This window comes from Talpa occidentalis, unplaced genomic scaffold, assembly GCF_014898055.3.
Source record: "Talpa occidentalis isolate TD23 unplaced genomic scaffold, MPIMG_talOcc4v2.1, whole genome shotgun sequence".
Classification (NCBI taxonomy): Eukaryota; Metazoa; Chordata; class Mammalia; order Eulipotyphla; family Talpidae; genus Talpa; species Talpa occidentalis.
The window spans coordinates 139,553,632-139,570,845 of record NW_026555331.1 but is presented as its reverse complement, the minus strand read 5'-3'; the positions used below and the strand labels follow the sequence as shown (position 1 = coordinate 139,570,845).

Genomic DNA, 17,214 nt, shown 5'->3' with positions numbered 1-17,214 from the left:
AGCACCATGTCAGCCATTACATACCTATCATTTGTCATCACAGTGCATGATAGATATTTACCTGATTTATGTAACTGCTTCTCAGTCAATAGATGTTTAAATTCATTCCTATTCTTGACCATTCCAAACAATGCTTTAATTAAAAAAAAAAATATTGTGTATATGTGTATATCTTTCTGTACCTGTACATGTTTTTCTACAGTGTTAATACATAGAATTGAAATTACTAAATCAAAATAGATACACATTTAAGGTTTTTGATAACTATGGTCAAGTTACCCTTCACAAAGGTTGTACCAGTTATAAATGCCTAGAACCTCCACGGAGCACCTGAGGCCTCACATCCTTAGCAGAGCTAGGTTTTAACAAGTCTCAAAAAGTTGCCTGTCTGCTGGCTGGAAATGATTTTTTTTTCCCACGCTATGATGGTGGGGCTGTGACCCTTTCTGTTTATTGATCATTTGGTTCTTTGTGTGAATTCCCTTTATTTTACCTCGAACTTGATGTACTTTGCCCAGTTGTCTGTTATATTATTTATCTTTTTTCATATTCATTTGGAGGCACTCTCTGTATTATGGATCTTAATCCTTTCGTCTGTTATGGTCACTGAACCTGACTTTTGGATTTCTTTCTAGTGACATTTGTCCTAATTGAGTTTGGTCCTGATTTGAGTTAATTTTATCTAAGGTGAAAGGTCTGCATTGAGGTTCAGGTTAGCCTTTCATAGTAATCAAATCTGTGAGTCTTTTCAACATTGTAACTTGCAGATTTCATGTCTTCCTTGTCTACTGCACAAATTATAAAGTCTAAATTTTTTTCAGTTTTTTAATTTGCATCTAAAAAATTTACATAAAGTTCTCTCCTTGTATCATACCACTCTGAGTTGTTTTTGTTTTTTTTTTAAAGACTTATTCATCCATGCATACAAGAGCTGGGGCACAGGCCAGAGATGCAGGGGGGTGAGAGGAGAGAGGATCCACCAGAGACAGAGTGGGGAACAGAACAGGCAGATTGACTGAAATACACTGCCAAGGGGAGCAGCGGGTGAGACAGGAGAGGTCTGCTGCGCCATGTGGGTTGCTCCCTGGCTGGCCGGGGAGCTATCTCATGCTGCAGAGGCTTCGGACTGCTTTATAGTGCGATGCTTAACCCCTTGCGCCACCAGGGAGGCCCAGTACTCTGAGTTTTAACAGATTCATTCAGCCATGTGACCTCCATGGCAAATCCGTGGTGACATTCTTCCATCATCCCACCCGCGGCGAGTACCGATCTGTTTTCAGTGGCTGTTTCATATAAATGGAATCCTCAAGTATATCCTTTCATTTGACTTCTTTCACTTAACACAATGTGCACAGGATTCATCAGTGTTGTATATGCAGTTTATTCTTTCATTGTTGAATAGTATCCCATTGTGTGGAAATGTCAGTTTGTTCATCCATTGTCCAGGGTAAGGGCTCCTGGGCTGCGCCTGGATTTTAGCTATTACAAATAAAACCATTGTGAAAACTCACATAATTTTTTTGATGAATGCAAATTCTAGGAGAGGAATTGATGCCTCATGTAATATTTAACTATATAAGTTATCAAAATGTTTTCCAAAGTGACTATATTATTTTGCATTCCTCTATTACTCTGGACTCAGTTTTGTCAAGTTTTTGGTTTTTTTTTTTTTTTAAGATTTATTTATGCATACAAGAACTAGAGTACAGGCCAGAGGTGTGGGGGTGAGAGGATTCACCAGAGACAGAGTGGGGAACAGAACAGGCAGATTGACTGAAATACACTGCTGAGGGGAGCAGTGGGCGAGACAGGAGAGGTCTGCTGCGCCAAGTGGGTAGCTCCCTGGCTGGCCCGGGATCGAACTCGTGCTGCAGAGGCTGTGGACAGCTTCACAGGTTGCGTCTTAAGTCCTTGCGCCTCCAGGGAGGCCCAGTACTGTCAAGTTTTTAAAAAAACATTCTAAGAAGAGTATATTGGTACTTCATTGTGGTTTCAAGTGTGTATCTCTAACAGCTAATAATGTTGAGCAAGTTTCCACAAACCTGTTTGTCATCCATACATCTTGTTTCATCAAGTGTGTGTTCAAATCTTTTGTTCATTTTTAAAATAGCGTTTCAATTTTTTTTAGTGTTGCATTTTTAAAGTTCTGTATGTCTTTCTACTACAAGTCCTTTATCAGATGTATAACTTGCACATAGTCCTCCTAGGCTGTAAATTATTTTCTCATTCTTTTAACAGTGTCATTTGTAGAGAATTTTTTAATTTTCATTAAGTTCAATTTATAGTTTTGTTTCTGTCATGGATCAAGTTTTTGGAATTGTATGAAAATTTTTTTTTTTTTTTTTGCCTAGTATAAGTTCACAAAGATCTTTTTTCCTAGAAGTTTTATCTTTTGGATTTTACACTTCTGCCTGTGGCCCATTCTGTGATCACCTTGTACAACAGGAAAGGTCTGAACTGAGGTTCAGCTCTTGCATCTGCATACCACGTGTCGGAGCTCACCACGAAGAGCCTGCCTTTCTCCACTGAGTGGTTTTTGCACCTTTCTCAAAACCATTTGGCCATTTTGTTCTATTTCTTGAATCTCTCTTCTATTCCACTAATCCTGCATCTGTCTTTTCACCAAGACGGCAGTGTCCTAATCACTGTAGTTGTATAATAACTCTTGAAATTAGATTGTGCGGGTCCTCCAACCTTGTTCTCCTTACCAAAATCACTTCAGTTATTTTAGCTCCTTTGTCTTTCCATATCAATTTCAGATCTATCTAACAAAAATAATAGCCCTACTGACATCTTAATTAGGATCCCACTGAATATGGCATCAGTTTTGGGAGAATGGATGTCTTCAGAGTGTGGAGTCTGCAAGCCCCTGGGACAGTAGGTCTCGCCATTCATGGAGGCATTTGCTCCCTCCTCACTGTGTTACCGCTTTAAAGACACTAATGCACATTTTGTTCCGTGTATACCACACAGCTCATGTTTGGGGGTGTTAAATGGTGCTGTTTCAAGGGGTAAAAAATGCTGTTTTTAATTTTGATTTTTCATTTGTGATTTTTTATACTTTCCTTGCCACACTGCCCTCACTAAGACCTTCACGGCCATGCTGAACAGAAAGGGGAAAGTGAGCAGCCTGGGTCTGTTTCCAGGCTAAGGAAGATCACTTGGTCTTTCATCTTTTTTCTGTTGATGCCCTTTATCAAGTTAAAGACATTCCTTTCTATTGCTAGTTTGCAGAGTTGTTAATCATGACTAGATCTTGAATTCTATCAAATACGCACTCTATGTCTGTTCATGTTATCCCAGCAATTTCAGTTTTATGCTTAGATCTCTAAGGAGGCTAGAATTAATTTTTTATATTGTATGTGGAAGTCATTGAAATTTATTTTCCCCAGATGATTACCTAATTGTTGAACACTTTTTAATAAAGTGTCTATCATTTCCCTACTCACTTGAAATGTCACTTTCATTATATATCGAACTCTGACAAATAGCTCTTTGTGGAACATCTCTTTTGTTCCATCAATTTATCGATCTATTCTTATGCCAATCCACACTGAGTTGATTGCTTATCAATATGTTTCAGTACAGGCTATAAAAATGTCATTCCTGCCATTTTTCTCTTCCAGATAAATTTGAATCAACTTGCCAATTCCACACAGAAACCAAGTAATACTTTGTCTGGGATAGCAGTAAGTCTGTAAATTTGGGGCAATAATAGATACCATTCTAAGCCAATATGTCTTAGAACTTTGTTCAGCCTTTGTGAGCTTCAATTCTGTCATATACTTTGTCATGAAGATCTTTATCTTTCTAGTTCTAAAGTTTCTGGGACACTTGTATCTTTTCAGGAGGATGAAAATATCATCTGCCAAAAGTGAGTTTTGTATCTGTGTTTCATATAGAAATACACAAATATTTCAGACATGTTATTTCTGGCTTTTTTCCATTATTGCACTGAGTGGGACATCTGGTTCAATGCTAAATGCTAGCAATCTACTTCTACCTTATTTTAATAGGAATGCTTCAAGTATTTCATGATTTTTTGTGGTAGATTATTGGAAGAGATGCATTTTCAAATATAGGACACTTCTCTGGAATTTTCCTTTTTTTAATGAAAATTTTCTTCTTAAACTAGGAATATGTGTTGCATTTTATCAACTACTTTTGGGACCTATTGAGATATAATCATCTTGTATTCTATTAAGAGAATACAATTAATTCTTTTCATGTATTTTCTACTTTCCAACTACTCTTCCTCTACTGGGATCAACTCAATTTGGGCATGATGTAATAATATTCTTTTAAATATCCTGCTAGATTTGATATGCCAATGATTTATTTAGAAATTTATCAATAGGACTTATGGTCATAAGTGAATGAACTTTTTTTTTTTTTTTTAGTTTTGTCTTAGTCCTATTTCAGAACAAGGTTATTTTCCACTTCTTGGATGAATTGGAAAGATTTCAGTCTATTTTCTGGATCAGAAGCATTTCTATAAAATGAGGAATATCTGTTCCTTAATTTTGGTAGCTCTAGCTTGCAAAACTACTTGGGTTTGGTGCTTTGATTTTTTAAGTAGACTTTTAATTATTTTTCCATTTTTTAAGATGGTTTTTAGGTTTTTCTCTTTCCAATAGAACCAGCTTTGGTGATTTGAACTTCTATGGATCATTTTCATCTAAGTTTTTAATTACATTTACTTAAAGTTGTACATAGCAATCATTCATCCTTCCACATTTCCTGTTCCTTATGTTATTTATATCTTCTTTTTTCTTAATTAGATTCATTAAGCATTCATCTATTTTATTAGTCTTCACAAAGGAGTAATTGATTTTAGCAATTATTTCATTAATTTCTACTTTATTCTTATTCTTTTTCCTGTTATTTCTTTGGGTTTATTTCCTGTTCTTTTTCTAGCTCTTGACTCGAATGCTCAGTTTGTTTATTTTCACAATTTCTGTTTTCTACAAGCACTCAAAACTGTAAATCTTTCCATTTGCACCACTTTGGCAGCACTCACAGATCTTGAAATGCAGTGTGTTCGTTTGTTCACTTCTAAGTAGTTTGTAATTTCAATTTTAATTCCTCTTTAATCCAAGTTAATTGGAAGTGTGTTTTCTTGTTTTCAAGAGGATAGAATTTTTGTCTGTCATTTTTACTATTTTTTGTTCAATAATTTTATGCATGTGGTCAGCAAATGTAGGTTGTGAAATTTCTACTTTATAGATTCTATTGAAATTCCCTTTGTAAATATTCCATGCACATTTTAAAACTGAACATATATAGTCCATTATTTCTTCAGTATAATGCTTTTTAACAATGTATTGGAACCTTCCATATTCTTACCTATTTTCCACTGGACGCATTAATTTGACTTTCTCTGTTACATCTGTTTCTATTTAACTTTCACTTCCTGGGTTGCTTTCTTTTAGGTGTTTTGGGTAGACAGCACCTAACTCTTCAGGGCTTGGGGGCCTTTTCTAAGCTGAAGGGCCCTGTCTTGTCATGGGGTTAGTAAATCCATTCACATCGTGATTATTGACACTGGACTAATTTTTGCATCTTATTTTGTGTATACTCTTTATACACGTCGTTATTGACTCTCCTTTTTTTCTCCTTTTCCCTTTGATGGATTGCTGAAGTTTTCTGGTTTTTTTTTCTTTCACTGATTAGAAACTCCCAATTTTTCTAGTGCTTACTCCTTACTTTTTAAGCACACACTTAAACTTGTTTTATAAAATCAATACCTTCAATTACTCAATGTAACTAGTTCCACCCCAACAAGTCAAGAACCTGTTGATGCTTTTGCTTTTCTCCTTTGCCCCTGCTCCTTCCCAAGTAAAGACCACTGAGGATTTTAACTCCAGGCTGTTAGTTCATTCTCTCCCTCTGTCTGTCTGTCTGTCTCTCTCTCTCTCTCTCTGTCTTGCTCTATCTGTCTCTCTCTCCCCCTGCCCTTCTCCACTCTCCTGAATCAGGAGTAATTTTTACATTTCACCACAAGTTTGTCACTAGATTTCACATCCCTCACGACTTCCTCTTTTGAGTCACTTCTTATATCGCTGAAATACATTGTTTACTCTTTCAAAGAGGATACTGGAGTGGTGTATTTTCTAGACCCTGACATTTCTGAGTGTGTTTTTATTTTTGCTCTCGCACTTGAATGACGTGTTCACCTGAGTATAGAATTCTCAGCTCAAAGTAATTTTCCCTCAGAACTTTGCTCCATTGTCTCCCTCTGGCCATTGTGCTGGAGACGCTGGCCCACCTGGTGACCACGGAGCCCGTAATTCCCTCCTCAAGGGCCAGAAAGCAAGTGAAGGGAAGTCCAAGTGGATGTTGCTTGGGCTGCTTCCCAAATCCATACCACTTCCCAATCCCTCCTTCACCTAGCAGACATGTCGTGTACCAGCTCTGTGCTGGCATTTTCAAAAAGGAAGTATTTCCAGCACACAGAAAAGTACAGAGAATAATACAGCAGATAGGAGTGTGCCCACCATGCATGTTGACAAATCCAGTCATTTGCCTTATTTATACTTTAGCTTTTAAAAAACAAAACACTAAATGAAATGCCATCCTCTTTCCTCCTGCACCAGAGATACTATTGCCCCCAAATAATCCATTAATGGATTATGCTTTTAACATGTGGCTATCTTATGGATAAACAAGCCATATATAATAACTAAAATAGTGCTTCCTACATGGCTAATCACTTTACATATATTAACTGGTTATTTTCTCACTAAAGTTCAATGAAGTGAGCACTATTATTATCCCCTTTTCATAAATGAGAAATAACTTCATCAGGGTCACATAATTGGTGACCAGCTAAGTGATGGAACTAGGACTGATTGTCTGGCTGCAGAGTTGGTGCTGTCAGCAACTCTAGCGCACTGATTTTTGTGATAATTCCCATGAATTTAAGCTTTCTGTAACTATTATCATTATTAGACACATTCTTCAAAAATCTTGGGGATTTTTTCCTTCTGTGTCTCCTGAGCCAAAAAACATTATGTATGATTGAACTAGTTTGGGTTCATCATTTATTTTCACTCCTCTATAGTACTGCCTTGCATTTTTATGAATACTTAGATAGCCCCCAAATTTGCTTGCAAATATTATGCTGAACATATCTGTAACTGTCTCCTGGAGCCAAGGATAAGTCTTTCTAATGTATGTACCAAGATGTGAAATTTCAGAATCTTAGGGGGTACACTTTGTCATTTCTACAACTTACTGCCCCCAACTTATATTCCCTCCAGGGGAGAGGAGCGGGTCTAACATCCTAGGCTGGGTTTTGAATCTGCCTTTTAGAGTCCACACATATTGCTGAACTATTGGGTCATTGTACTATAGAACCTTCTATCACCCACTTTTTTTTCTGTTTTAATATAGACACCTCAGTTGGCCTCTGCTCTCTGTCTCATTATGTAAAAATATTTACTGATTATTTACTATGTGCTAACTCTTCCTGTCGATGGTTATTTTTTAAAGCCCATAACACTCCAGGCACTGAAAAGTATTTGAAATGAGTCAAATAAAGGCTCACCTGTTTTTCATAAGGTCATGTATACTTAACATAGACTTGTAAATTAACATGAGCCCGGGTGTAACGTGAAAGAAGTTCAGCTGGATAGAAATGAAACCTAACAGCTAAGTACATGGGGGTTTATCAAGAACTGAAATTGAATTTAAAACATTGGATTTAAATGATTAGGTTATATAAAATAGAAAATATTTTTTTTAGTTTAATACCAAAATATTAGATTGAAAACTACTTAATGTCTTATCATTGTTAAAAAGTTATTAAACAAATAACAAATATGGCATTTTGAGAAACTCTAAAGAGTTAGCGTTCCTGTCTTCCAGGAACACACATATGAAAATAGTGATTATTTAGAAAATCCTTTCATCCTGTTGCTCAGCCAGGGATGCAAGCCAAACTTCAAACAGCAAAAGCAGCAGGTTCATAGATCCAAGCATCTATTCACAGCATCTCTACTTAGATGTGTAAACAACCCCTCAAAGTCACCAAAACCAAACTGCCATTTTTCTACCACCTATGCCCTGCTGTTTCTAAAGTCTCCCTCATCTCAAATAAAAAAGGATATTTTACCCCTTACTAGGCTGAAGTTCTTGAAGTCATTCATGAGTCCTTACCTTCTCTTCTACCCTATGCCTAACAGCAGCGAGCAGCCCCTCCGCACAATAAGCAAAGGACACCCAGACACAGCACATCTGCATGGCGCCTGCTGTCTAAAGTGCCATCATTTTGCTGGGATTTCTGTAGTGGCTTATTAGCCAGTCTCCTGCTTCCGGTCTTGCCCACTCTCCCTAGTCTCTTCATACAGCACCCAAAGAGAATCTCTAAAAAACAACTGGGGTCACTTTACTGCTCAAAATCCTCATTAAGACTTATCTCACTCTTTACATTGGTTTATAAAGCCCTTCTGTGCCCACCTTCCGCCTGCCCACGTCCCTGAACTTGCTCATCTCCTGCCAAGGTCTCCTGCCATCTTGTTCCTTCACTTAACTCTGCTTCAGTCTCATGTTGGCAGAATCACGGTTCCCCAAAGATGTCCACCTCCTCCTAGCCAGAACGCCAAAAGACATTACATTTGGCTGAAAGTTGGTGGTGATTTGAATTAGGGTATTGGCAAGAAAATGATAAAAGTGTATCTACTGAGGTTTATTTTGAAGGTAGAGATATTTAATTAGTGAGATATTTAAAGATAAATATGAAGGACTGATGAAGAGGGAAGTATCAAAAATGACCCCCCAATTCCCTGACTTAAAAAATAGGATGATTGAAAGTGCTGTTTATTGAGACAGGAAAAAAATGCAGGAAAAGTAAATTTGGGGCTAACAACCAAGAATTCAACTACTGAATATATCAAGTTTGAGACATCTCAGGAGGAGTGGGTGTTATCAAGAGGTCAGATGGATATAAAACTTCCTGACACCCCTGGAAAATAAGTCTGGGATAAAGATTCTAATTTGGTAAACTGAAGCCATAAAAGATGTTAAAAGTTGCCTAAAGCAAGTAGGTAGGCTTGATGAAGGAAAGCATTGATTACTGTAAAATTTACATTCTAAATATTAGATGAAAGGAGAAATGAGCAGTTAAGATTGAGAAGGAAAAGTTAGAAAAATAGAAAAGAGTATAGTGTCACTAAAAGAATGTAGTGTTAGGGAAGCGAAAAGAGGAGAATGGTTCAAAGATTACTCAACTGCTCTGAGAATTCTAGTAATTTAAGGACTGAATTTAGCAACCTGGAGCTCATTCTTGACCTTTTCCCCCTGCTTTTTCAAAGAAGAGATTTTTTTAATTGTGATAACGTCTACATAAAATTCACCATTTTAGTCACTTTGCTACGTAGTTCAGTGGTACTCAATACACTTACATGTTGTGCATCAGTGTGGATTTTAACAAAAAAGAATTTCCGTAGCAACATGAAGGCTTAATATTGGAGTGGTTTTAATAATAAGTCGGGGAGGGGGATGTTGTAAGAAAAGAGTGACAGAGAATATGGTCAGCTCAAGAAATTGGGCTTTCAAGGGGACGGTGACCAAGCAGCTGTAGTTAGAGGATGGAGAGTCAAGTGAGAGGGATCTTTTGGGAACTGGAGATATTAGCCCATTTTTAAGTGCTGAATCAGAATATTCTTAGAAAAGGAGAGACAGAAGATATTGGAGAGAGAAGAGAAGATATGTTTTGAATTGGGGGGTCCTGAGGAAGCAAGAGATAATGGGTCTAGACTCCTGTGGATAGACAGGCAGAAGGCAGAAAGGAGACTGACACAGATGTAAACAGGTCTACGGTGTTTCTGAGAATGTTGACTATTTGAGGTTGGCAGTCATCCAGGAATAGTGATACTGATCTGCCAGGGTATGTGTTCCTATTCATTCACTCCCCATGTATTCATAGAAGGCCTACTGTGTGCCTCCTCTGAGCCACTTGTGACCAAAGGGATGGACAGGTAAACCTCTCAAGGCTTTCTGGAACATCACTTTGATGTTGCCCCTGAAACTGCTGATTGGGTTTAAGAGAGAGATTTTGGTAGCACTTACTTAAAGGCCATTATAGACACTTCGTTGAGAAATTGCACTAAGTTTTCTTTGCTCTTCTAAACATTCCCCATTTATACTTCCAGAGCCAGTGCCACAGAAGTTACCCAACAAGGCATGGTCTACAGAATAGCTAAGTGATAGAATCTGAGCTGTACAGACTGCAAAGTCTTGTCATCAATCTGAACAACTGACACCCTGTCCATTCTCCACAGAACCCCTTGATCCCTAGCAACCACAATAAACAATAAGAAACCTCCCCTCCCTTCCCTGAGGAGCTATCTATGTAACATGGGCACTCCCCTCTGCAGTTTGCTTCAATTCTGCCTCCCCTCAGCCAGAATGATCTCGCAGGAGGTCCTTCTCAGCAGCTAGGCACTGGGTGCCCTCCACTGGAAATGGAAGCATTGCTTCCACAGCTTCCAAACCAGGGTTCACATTCTAGCTCCCAGCCTCTGGAGCATCAGCCAGCCCATTTTTTCAATATAAGAACCATATTGGTGTTTTGGTTCACTGGTCCAATTCTCAGACGGATGCTCCCTATAGTGAAGGCCATCGTGTGAACTGGTTGAATGAATGAAATATCTAGAACCATCTGTCAACACTAGGGTAGAACATTCTCTAGCCAAATAATGTTTCCAGGTCACAGTACCAGCGCTTTGAAATTACTTGTGCTTCTGGTACTACTTATCTTAAACACAGAGGTGCCTTCTTTATTTCCATGAGAGCTTCTCTTAGGTAATCACCTACATAAAAGTAAATATTACCTTTTTTCTGCACTGTTGATAGGCAGTGCCCTGTCATCCAGAGAAAGCACCCTTCTGAAAATTTAGTGTTTAAAAACCACAGTGAAATTCCAAAGTATTTAGAACTGAATAACAATGAAAGTAATATTTTGAAAACTAACAGTCTACAGATAAAGCAAGGGTAATGTAGAGCCCTATGTTTATTAAAAAAAAAAAAAAGAAAGATTGGGAATAAACATATTAAGTATTTAACTTGAAAAGCTATTTTTTTTAAAAAGGAATAACATGTTAAGCTCAACAAAGGTGTGAGAGGTTAATGAAAAATGAATACAGAAGTTAACCAAATGTGTATATTTTGAAAGAAACAAATAGGATCAATAAATGCTGGCGATTTGAAAAGTCTGTACCAAACCTACAAAGGCTTGTCTAAAAGCTGACAAATCTCTGTTAAGACAAAAAAAGAAAACTACAAAATTCACAAATATATAGTATCAGAACTAAAAAGTAGGATGATATAGTTACAGAATTTTTAAATAATAAGGGGCTGTTGTGAACTATATACAAAACTTAGAGGCTTAAATGTGATTTCTGATTTTAAAAAAAATGTGAATTACCAAAATTCACTCAAGAAAAATAAAAAGCCCCAATAAACTAACATTAGAGAATTTGAGTTGAACTTTTAAATATGATGATTTTACAGGTAACATTTACCAAATATTCAATAATACTTGTACAAACTGCTGCAAAAAAATAGACAAAGTGACACTTCTAAGTGCATTTTATGGGGGTACTAGGAGCCTGATACCTAACATGAACTAATGCAGTGCAAGAAAAGAAAATCACAAGCCAGATCACTTGTGAACATAGATACTAAGGTAAAAAAAGCATGAGGTAATATATAAAAAAAAAAAAACAAAACAAACACAACAGTATATCAGGTCAAAACAAAGTTTATCTCAAAGAATGCAAGGGTAAATCCACATTAGAAAAAGCTATCAAGGTGACTTGTTACATTAACATATCAAAGACAAACCTATCATCATCTCAATAGTTTTGAAAAAGCATTTAGTAAAATTCAATGTTCATTTCATGGTTTTAAATATTCCTATTTTAAACTCATCTGGGCTGGAAGAGGACAACTTGATCTAATAAAGAGTTTCTAACAAAAACTTACAACAAATATAAATAATGATGACACATAGGAAACACCCTTAATGAGATAGAAATAGGAGAACAATGCTTTGCTCCCACCCTGTGATGTGATGTTGGAGGTCCCTGCTCACTGAGATAAGAAAAGGGGGAAAGGTAGAAAGAGTGTTATTTACAAATAATATGATTATCTCCGTGACAATGCAAGAAAATCTGTAAATAAACTACTTAACTAATAAGAAAGTTCAGCATGTTTGCCAAAACAAGATTATTCCAAAATCAATAACATTTCCAAACAGCAGCAAAAACCAATTAAAACAATCTAATAGAAAAAGGATCCCAAATATAACAGCAACAAAAGCTGTAAGGTACCTCAGACTACATCTGACAAAGCAGTACAAGGATTTTATCAACAAGTTATAAAACATTATCAAAGGATACTACGAAATCAGGAAAATATTAATGGATTGGATGACTCGATTATATGAAGATGTCATCTCTCCCAAAATGTAGCCTATAAATTTAAATCAACAAAATTCCAAAAGGCTTTTCAATGGAACTTGATAAACTGATACTAAAGTTAGCATGGAAGAAGACAGAAGTTCAAGATAGCCAATGAGCAAAGGGGAGAAATGCCCGTCAGACATGGAGACGTGTTATAAAGCTGTAATAATTAAAACAGTGTGGTACTGGGCCTCCCCTGGTGGCACAGCGGTTGAGCGCTGGGCTGCAAGGCTGCCCGCAGCCTCTGCAGCGCTGGTTCATTCCCTGGCTGCCAGCGAGGGTCCCACAAAAAAACAAACAAACAAAAAAAAAAAACAACAGTGTGGCACTGGCTCCAACTTGGTTTGATAAGTGGGAAGGGACAGAGCAGGCACATAGCCATGAATATACGGAAATTTAACTCACACTCAGGGTGGCATGGCGCATTGATGGGGAAATAAAACTTTCTTTTAAGTCAGGTCAGGGCAATAGCTTTTTCTCAAGGGGAGGGAGAAATAAAATTAAATCCCTACTTGGCACCGCTCAAAAAAAAAAAAAAAAAGCCCCCGCTGAATCCATTTTACAAGTGTAGAAAGCAAAACTTTAAAACATTAAGGAAAAAACACCTAGGAGGCTATATTTTCATGCCATCAGGTATGGAGATATTCCTTTTAATAAGACATGAATGACACAAGACCTCGAGAAAGATCAGTGAAAATGATTACATTTTAAATGCAGAAGATATCAAAAGCAGTTAAAAGAGGAACCACAGACTGGCCATATTGTATATAATGTTTACACACTATATGAACTCCTACAAATCAGGTGAAAAAAATGAAAACAACACAGACCATTAGAAAAATGGATGGGGACTATGAAAAAACAAATCACAGGCTCAGAAACCTTAATAACCAATCCATATATGAAATGTTCGCCCTCACTTGCAGCGAGGGAAATTCAAATAAACAATGAGATATACTGGGTTTTTAAAAAAATCACATGGTCACAAATAAGAAAAGTCTAAATCTAGGAAGTGTTGAAGGTCATGTGAGGGAAACAAGAACTCTAAGACACTGCTGATGGGGGTGTGAATTAGAGGACCATTTGGCAGTCTCTAATAAAAGTGTGTGTAACCTAGCAATTTCCCATCCAGGTAGATACACAGAGAAATTCTCACATACGTGCAAAGGACACATGTACACATATGTTCCTATTAGCATTGCCCCTAATACCAAAATATTGGCAGCACCTTAAATATTCATCAATAGGGGAATGAATAAATGGGGCACATTTATATGCGTGAATCTACAATATAGTAATTAAAATGAATGAACCAGATTTATTTTTATCAACATGGAGAGAAAGAATAAGAACATACCATGAAGGGGAAAAACAAGTCACAAAATATGTGCAAACACTACACTGTACATTTAAATCAAACAAAGCAACATTCTGTATTTTTTGGGGTTTTATGTAGTAAAAGTATAAAACTTAGACTGGAAACTTAATGCCAATTTCATGATGTTTGCCTCTGGAGAAGAGGGTAGAGATAGTTTGGGGGAGGAGTAAAAAAAAAAAAGGGACTTCAATTCTATCAGAAATGTGGAATAGTTCAAATTTTAAAAATAGATCTGCAACAGATATGACAAAATGTTAACATTTCCCAATTACATGAGATATATGGGTTCTCATGATATTCTCTCTGCATTAAAAAAAAATCTTTACATTTTCTGTAAATTGAAAAAAAGCAGCTAGTAAAGAATTCTGATAGAATTTTAATATGTGTACATTACATGAGTCAATAGTCTGAAGTTTTGAGGCAAGAGGCTTTACAATAATTACCTGCTTTAGGATAGCATCTCCATAAAAATAATAAAGCTGAAAATATTATAAAACTGCTGAAAATGAACAAAGTAGATTCTGTAGGTATCAACATGGGTAGTTCTCAATCACATTGAAGGTAAAGAATAAATTAAAATGATATCTGCACTTTACCATTTATAAAGAAAAATTAAAACACATAAGCATGGATATATGCATTTACACAAATACACAGGTGATTAGGAAATAAAGAAATAATATCAAATGCTGCAAGGTTACACACTTTGAAATGCTGATTACCTAGGGAAGTAAGGAGGGAGAAAGGAAAATGAGTCTGGGGAGGGAAATAAAGTGATATTCAACATTATCTATAATTTTTATAATATAAATAAAAAAATCTAAAGCCCATATGACAAATATTTCACGTTAGATTATTCTAGGGAGTAAATACATGAGTGTATCTTATTCTTGACATACAGGTATTTTTTTAATTTTCAAAGAAAAGGAAAAGTACTCCAGAATTACAATTAAAATGCACAGAACTCACTGATGTAAAAGTTAAGCTTCTATGCCACAAAACAGTGATAGGATTATTTTTAGAAATTATCCTGTTTGCTTTTCTATGCGTTTTTAATTTTTTTTAATAAAAAGGAGGGAAAAAATGAAAGCTATGATGAAATGCTAAGACAAAATCACCCATACATCTGATAACATAAAAAGAGAAACCTCCACAATCACAAAGCACCCTATGAGCAATTCTATACCATTTGCTGCATTTTCTTATTTTCAATTTTTGTCAAAGGAAAAATCAAAGATGTTGCCTAATTGGAAACGTGACTTTCTATTATTAAAATTGTGGGAGTCCATTTTAATGTGTTTATCTCGCTGCTACTCTATAATTTATATTTCAGCGTGGAAATTTGTTTGCATGCCTGTGACAGGTTAATGCAGTTTAAACATGCATTTTTCTTTCGTTAGTGGAATAGTTAAATTGTTGCTCAAAGGATTTTAAGTTTCAATTTCAACCATGAGAGGCTTCTTTGCTTTTTCGAGGTTAAAAATGTTTCTGGTTCAAAATGCTATTAATTAATGGCTACGTAGTGGCTCTATGGAGGGAATTGCTACCGATCCTGGATGAACGGTGGAATTGGTAAATGAGCAAACTTTTTCGGATGCAGATTTGCGGATATTTTTAATTTGGGTCTGCAAGCGGTGGGCAGAAGTGAAATGCAGTTGCAGCCCGCTTCGCCAACGATCGCAATTAGGAATCGAAAGACAGGTCAGGTATTAGCATTGTTTTTTTCCCCTTAAAAAAAAAAAAAGTTTCTCGGACTCCGCCGGACACCCAGCTGGCTGAGGACCAGCGGGTGCGGGGGGGCGAGGCCGGCAGGCTGCCCAGAAGTTACGATCGGGGAGTTTTCTCTTTATTAAAATTACCTGGCTCACCAGCAGAGGCAAGAACGCGAAGACAAGATAATTTCTTAGGCTGTTAAAAATGACTTAGCCCGGCGGGCCGCGCGTTCCGAGGGGGTGTCCTGCGGGCCGGGGCGGGTCCCGCCGCCCCCGCGGGCTCCGGTGCGTCAGGGGCGCGTCAGGCGGGGCGGGCTCCGCGCGGGCGGCGGCGGCGGCGGGCGGCGGGCGGCGCGCACCGGGCCTCCTGCTTCTCGCTCCGAGGCTGCGGGACGGACGCTCCCGAGAACTCTCTCGCCCGCGGCCGGCCGCGCTCGGACGGCGCTCGCCGGCAGCCCGGCCGGGCCAGCATGTCGGCGGCCGTGGCGTGCCTGGACTACTTCGCCGCTGAGTGCTTGGTGTCCATGTCCGCGGGCGCCGTGGTTCACCGCCGCCCGCCGGACCCCGAGGGCGCGGGCGGAGCCGCCGGCTCGGAGGTGGGTGCGGCGCCGCTGGAGTCCGCTCTGCCGGGTCCGGGGCCACCGGGGCCCGCGTCGGTCCCCCCGCTCCCCCAGGTCCCCGCCCCTAGCCCCGGCGCGGGCGGCGCCGCGCCCCACCTGCTGGCTGCAAGCGTCTTGGCTGACTTGCGCGGCGGCTCTGGGGAGGGCTTCGGGGGGAACTCGGGGGAAGCTCTGCGCGCTTCGTCCGGCTCCGCCGACCCAACCCGGTGCTCCGGGCCGACCCAGTGTGCGGAGCCGGCCCCGGTCTCCAGCGCAGCCGAAGTCTCCGGGCCCGCGCACTCCTCCGGCGCGCAGGCGGTCCCCGGCGCACCAGCCGTCCCCGGAGCGCCTGCCGACCCCGGCGCGGTCCCCTGCGCGGCCCCAGGGGCGGGCCCCGCCCCCGCCACAGGCCCGGGACCCCGTCGGAGGCCGGTGACACCTGCTGCCAAGCGCCACCGCTGCCCCTTCCCGGGCTGCAACAAAGCTTATTACAAGTCGTCGCATCTGAAGTCCCACCAGCGCACCCACACGGGTGAGCGCCCTTTCTCCTGCGACTGGCTCGACTGCGACAAGAAGTTCACCCGCTCCGACGAGCTGGCCCGCCACTACAGGACGCACACAGGCGAGAAGCGCTTCTCCTGCCCCCTCTGCCCCAAGCAGTTCTCCCGGAGCGACCACCTGACCAAGCACGCCCGCCGCCACCCGGCCTACCACCCCGACATGATCGAGTACAGGGGGCGCCGTCGCACTCCCCGCATCGACCCGCCACCTCGCGTCGACCCGCCACCTGCCAACCTGGTGGACACCACCGGCTCCCTTCAGATCCTGGTGCCCAGCTTCACCGCCTGCCTGTCTGATGGTCGTTGCTTTTAGTCGTCCCCTCAAGGACGATCTCCCAGGCCGTGGTCCCTGCCTTCTCGCTGCCCATCCCTCTTTCCCAGAGTCATTAGTTCAAGGCACAGACTGGTTCCTCTGCTCTGAGGGTGGTTGCAGGCAGGCGCGTTGGACCCTGGGGAGGGACCGAGGGTCCGAAAATAGCAGGAGTTCTTACAACACAT

At 39.8% G+C, this 17,214-nt stretch overlaps 1 protein-coding gene across 1 annotated transcript; it reads left to right on the top strand.

Moving 5' to 3' along the window:
• Positions 1-16,027: 16,027 nt before the first annotated feature.
• On the top strand, positions 16,028-17,214 carry KLF14 (KLF transcription factor 14). Its single transcript, XM_037520828.2, has one exon. The coding sequence runs from the start codon at positions 16,028-16,030 to the stop codon at positions 17,027-17,029; it is 1,002 nt and encodes a 333-aa protein (XP_037376725.1). The 3' UTR covers positions 17,030-17,214.

Coding starts and splice junctions, on each gene's coding strand:
- KLF14 (XM_037520828.2), top strand. CDS start 16,028: ATGTCGGCGGCCGTGGCGTGCCTGGACTACTTCGCCGCTGAGTGCTTG.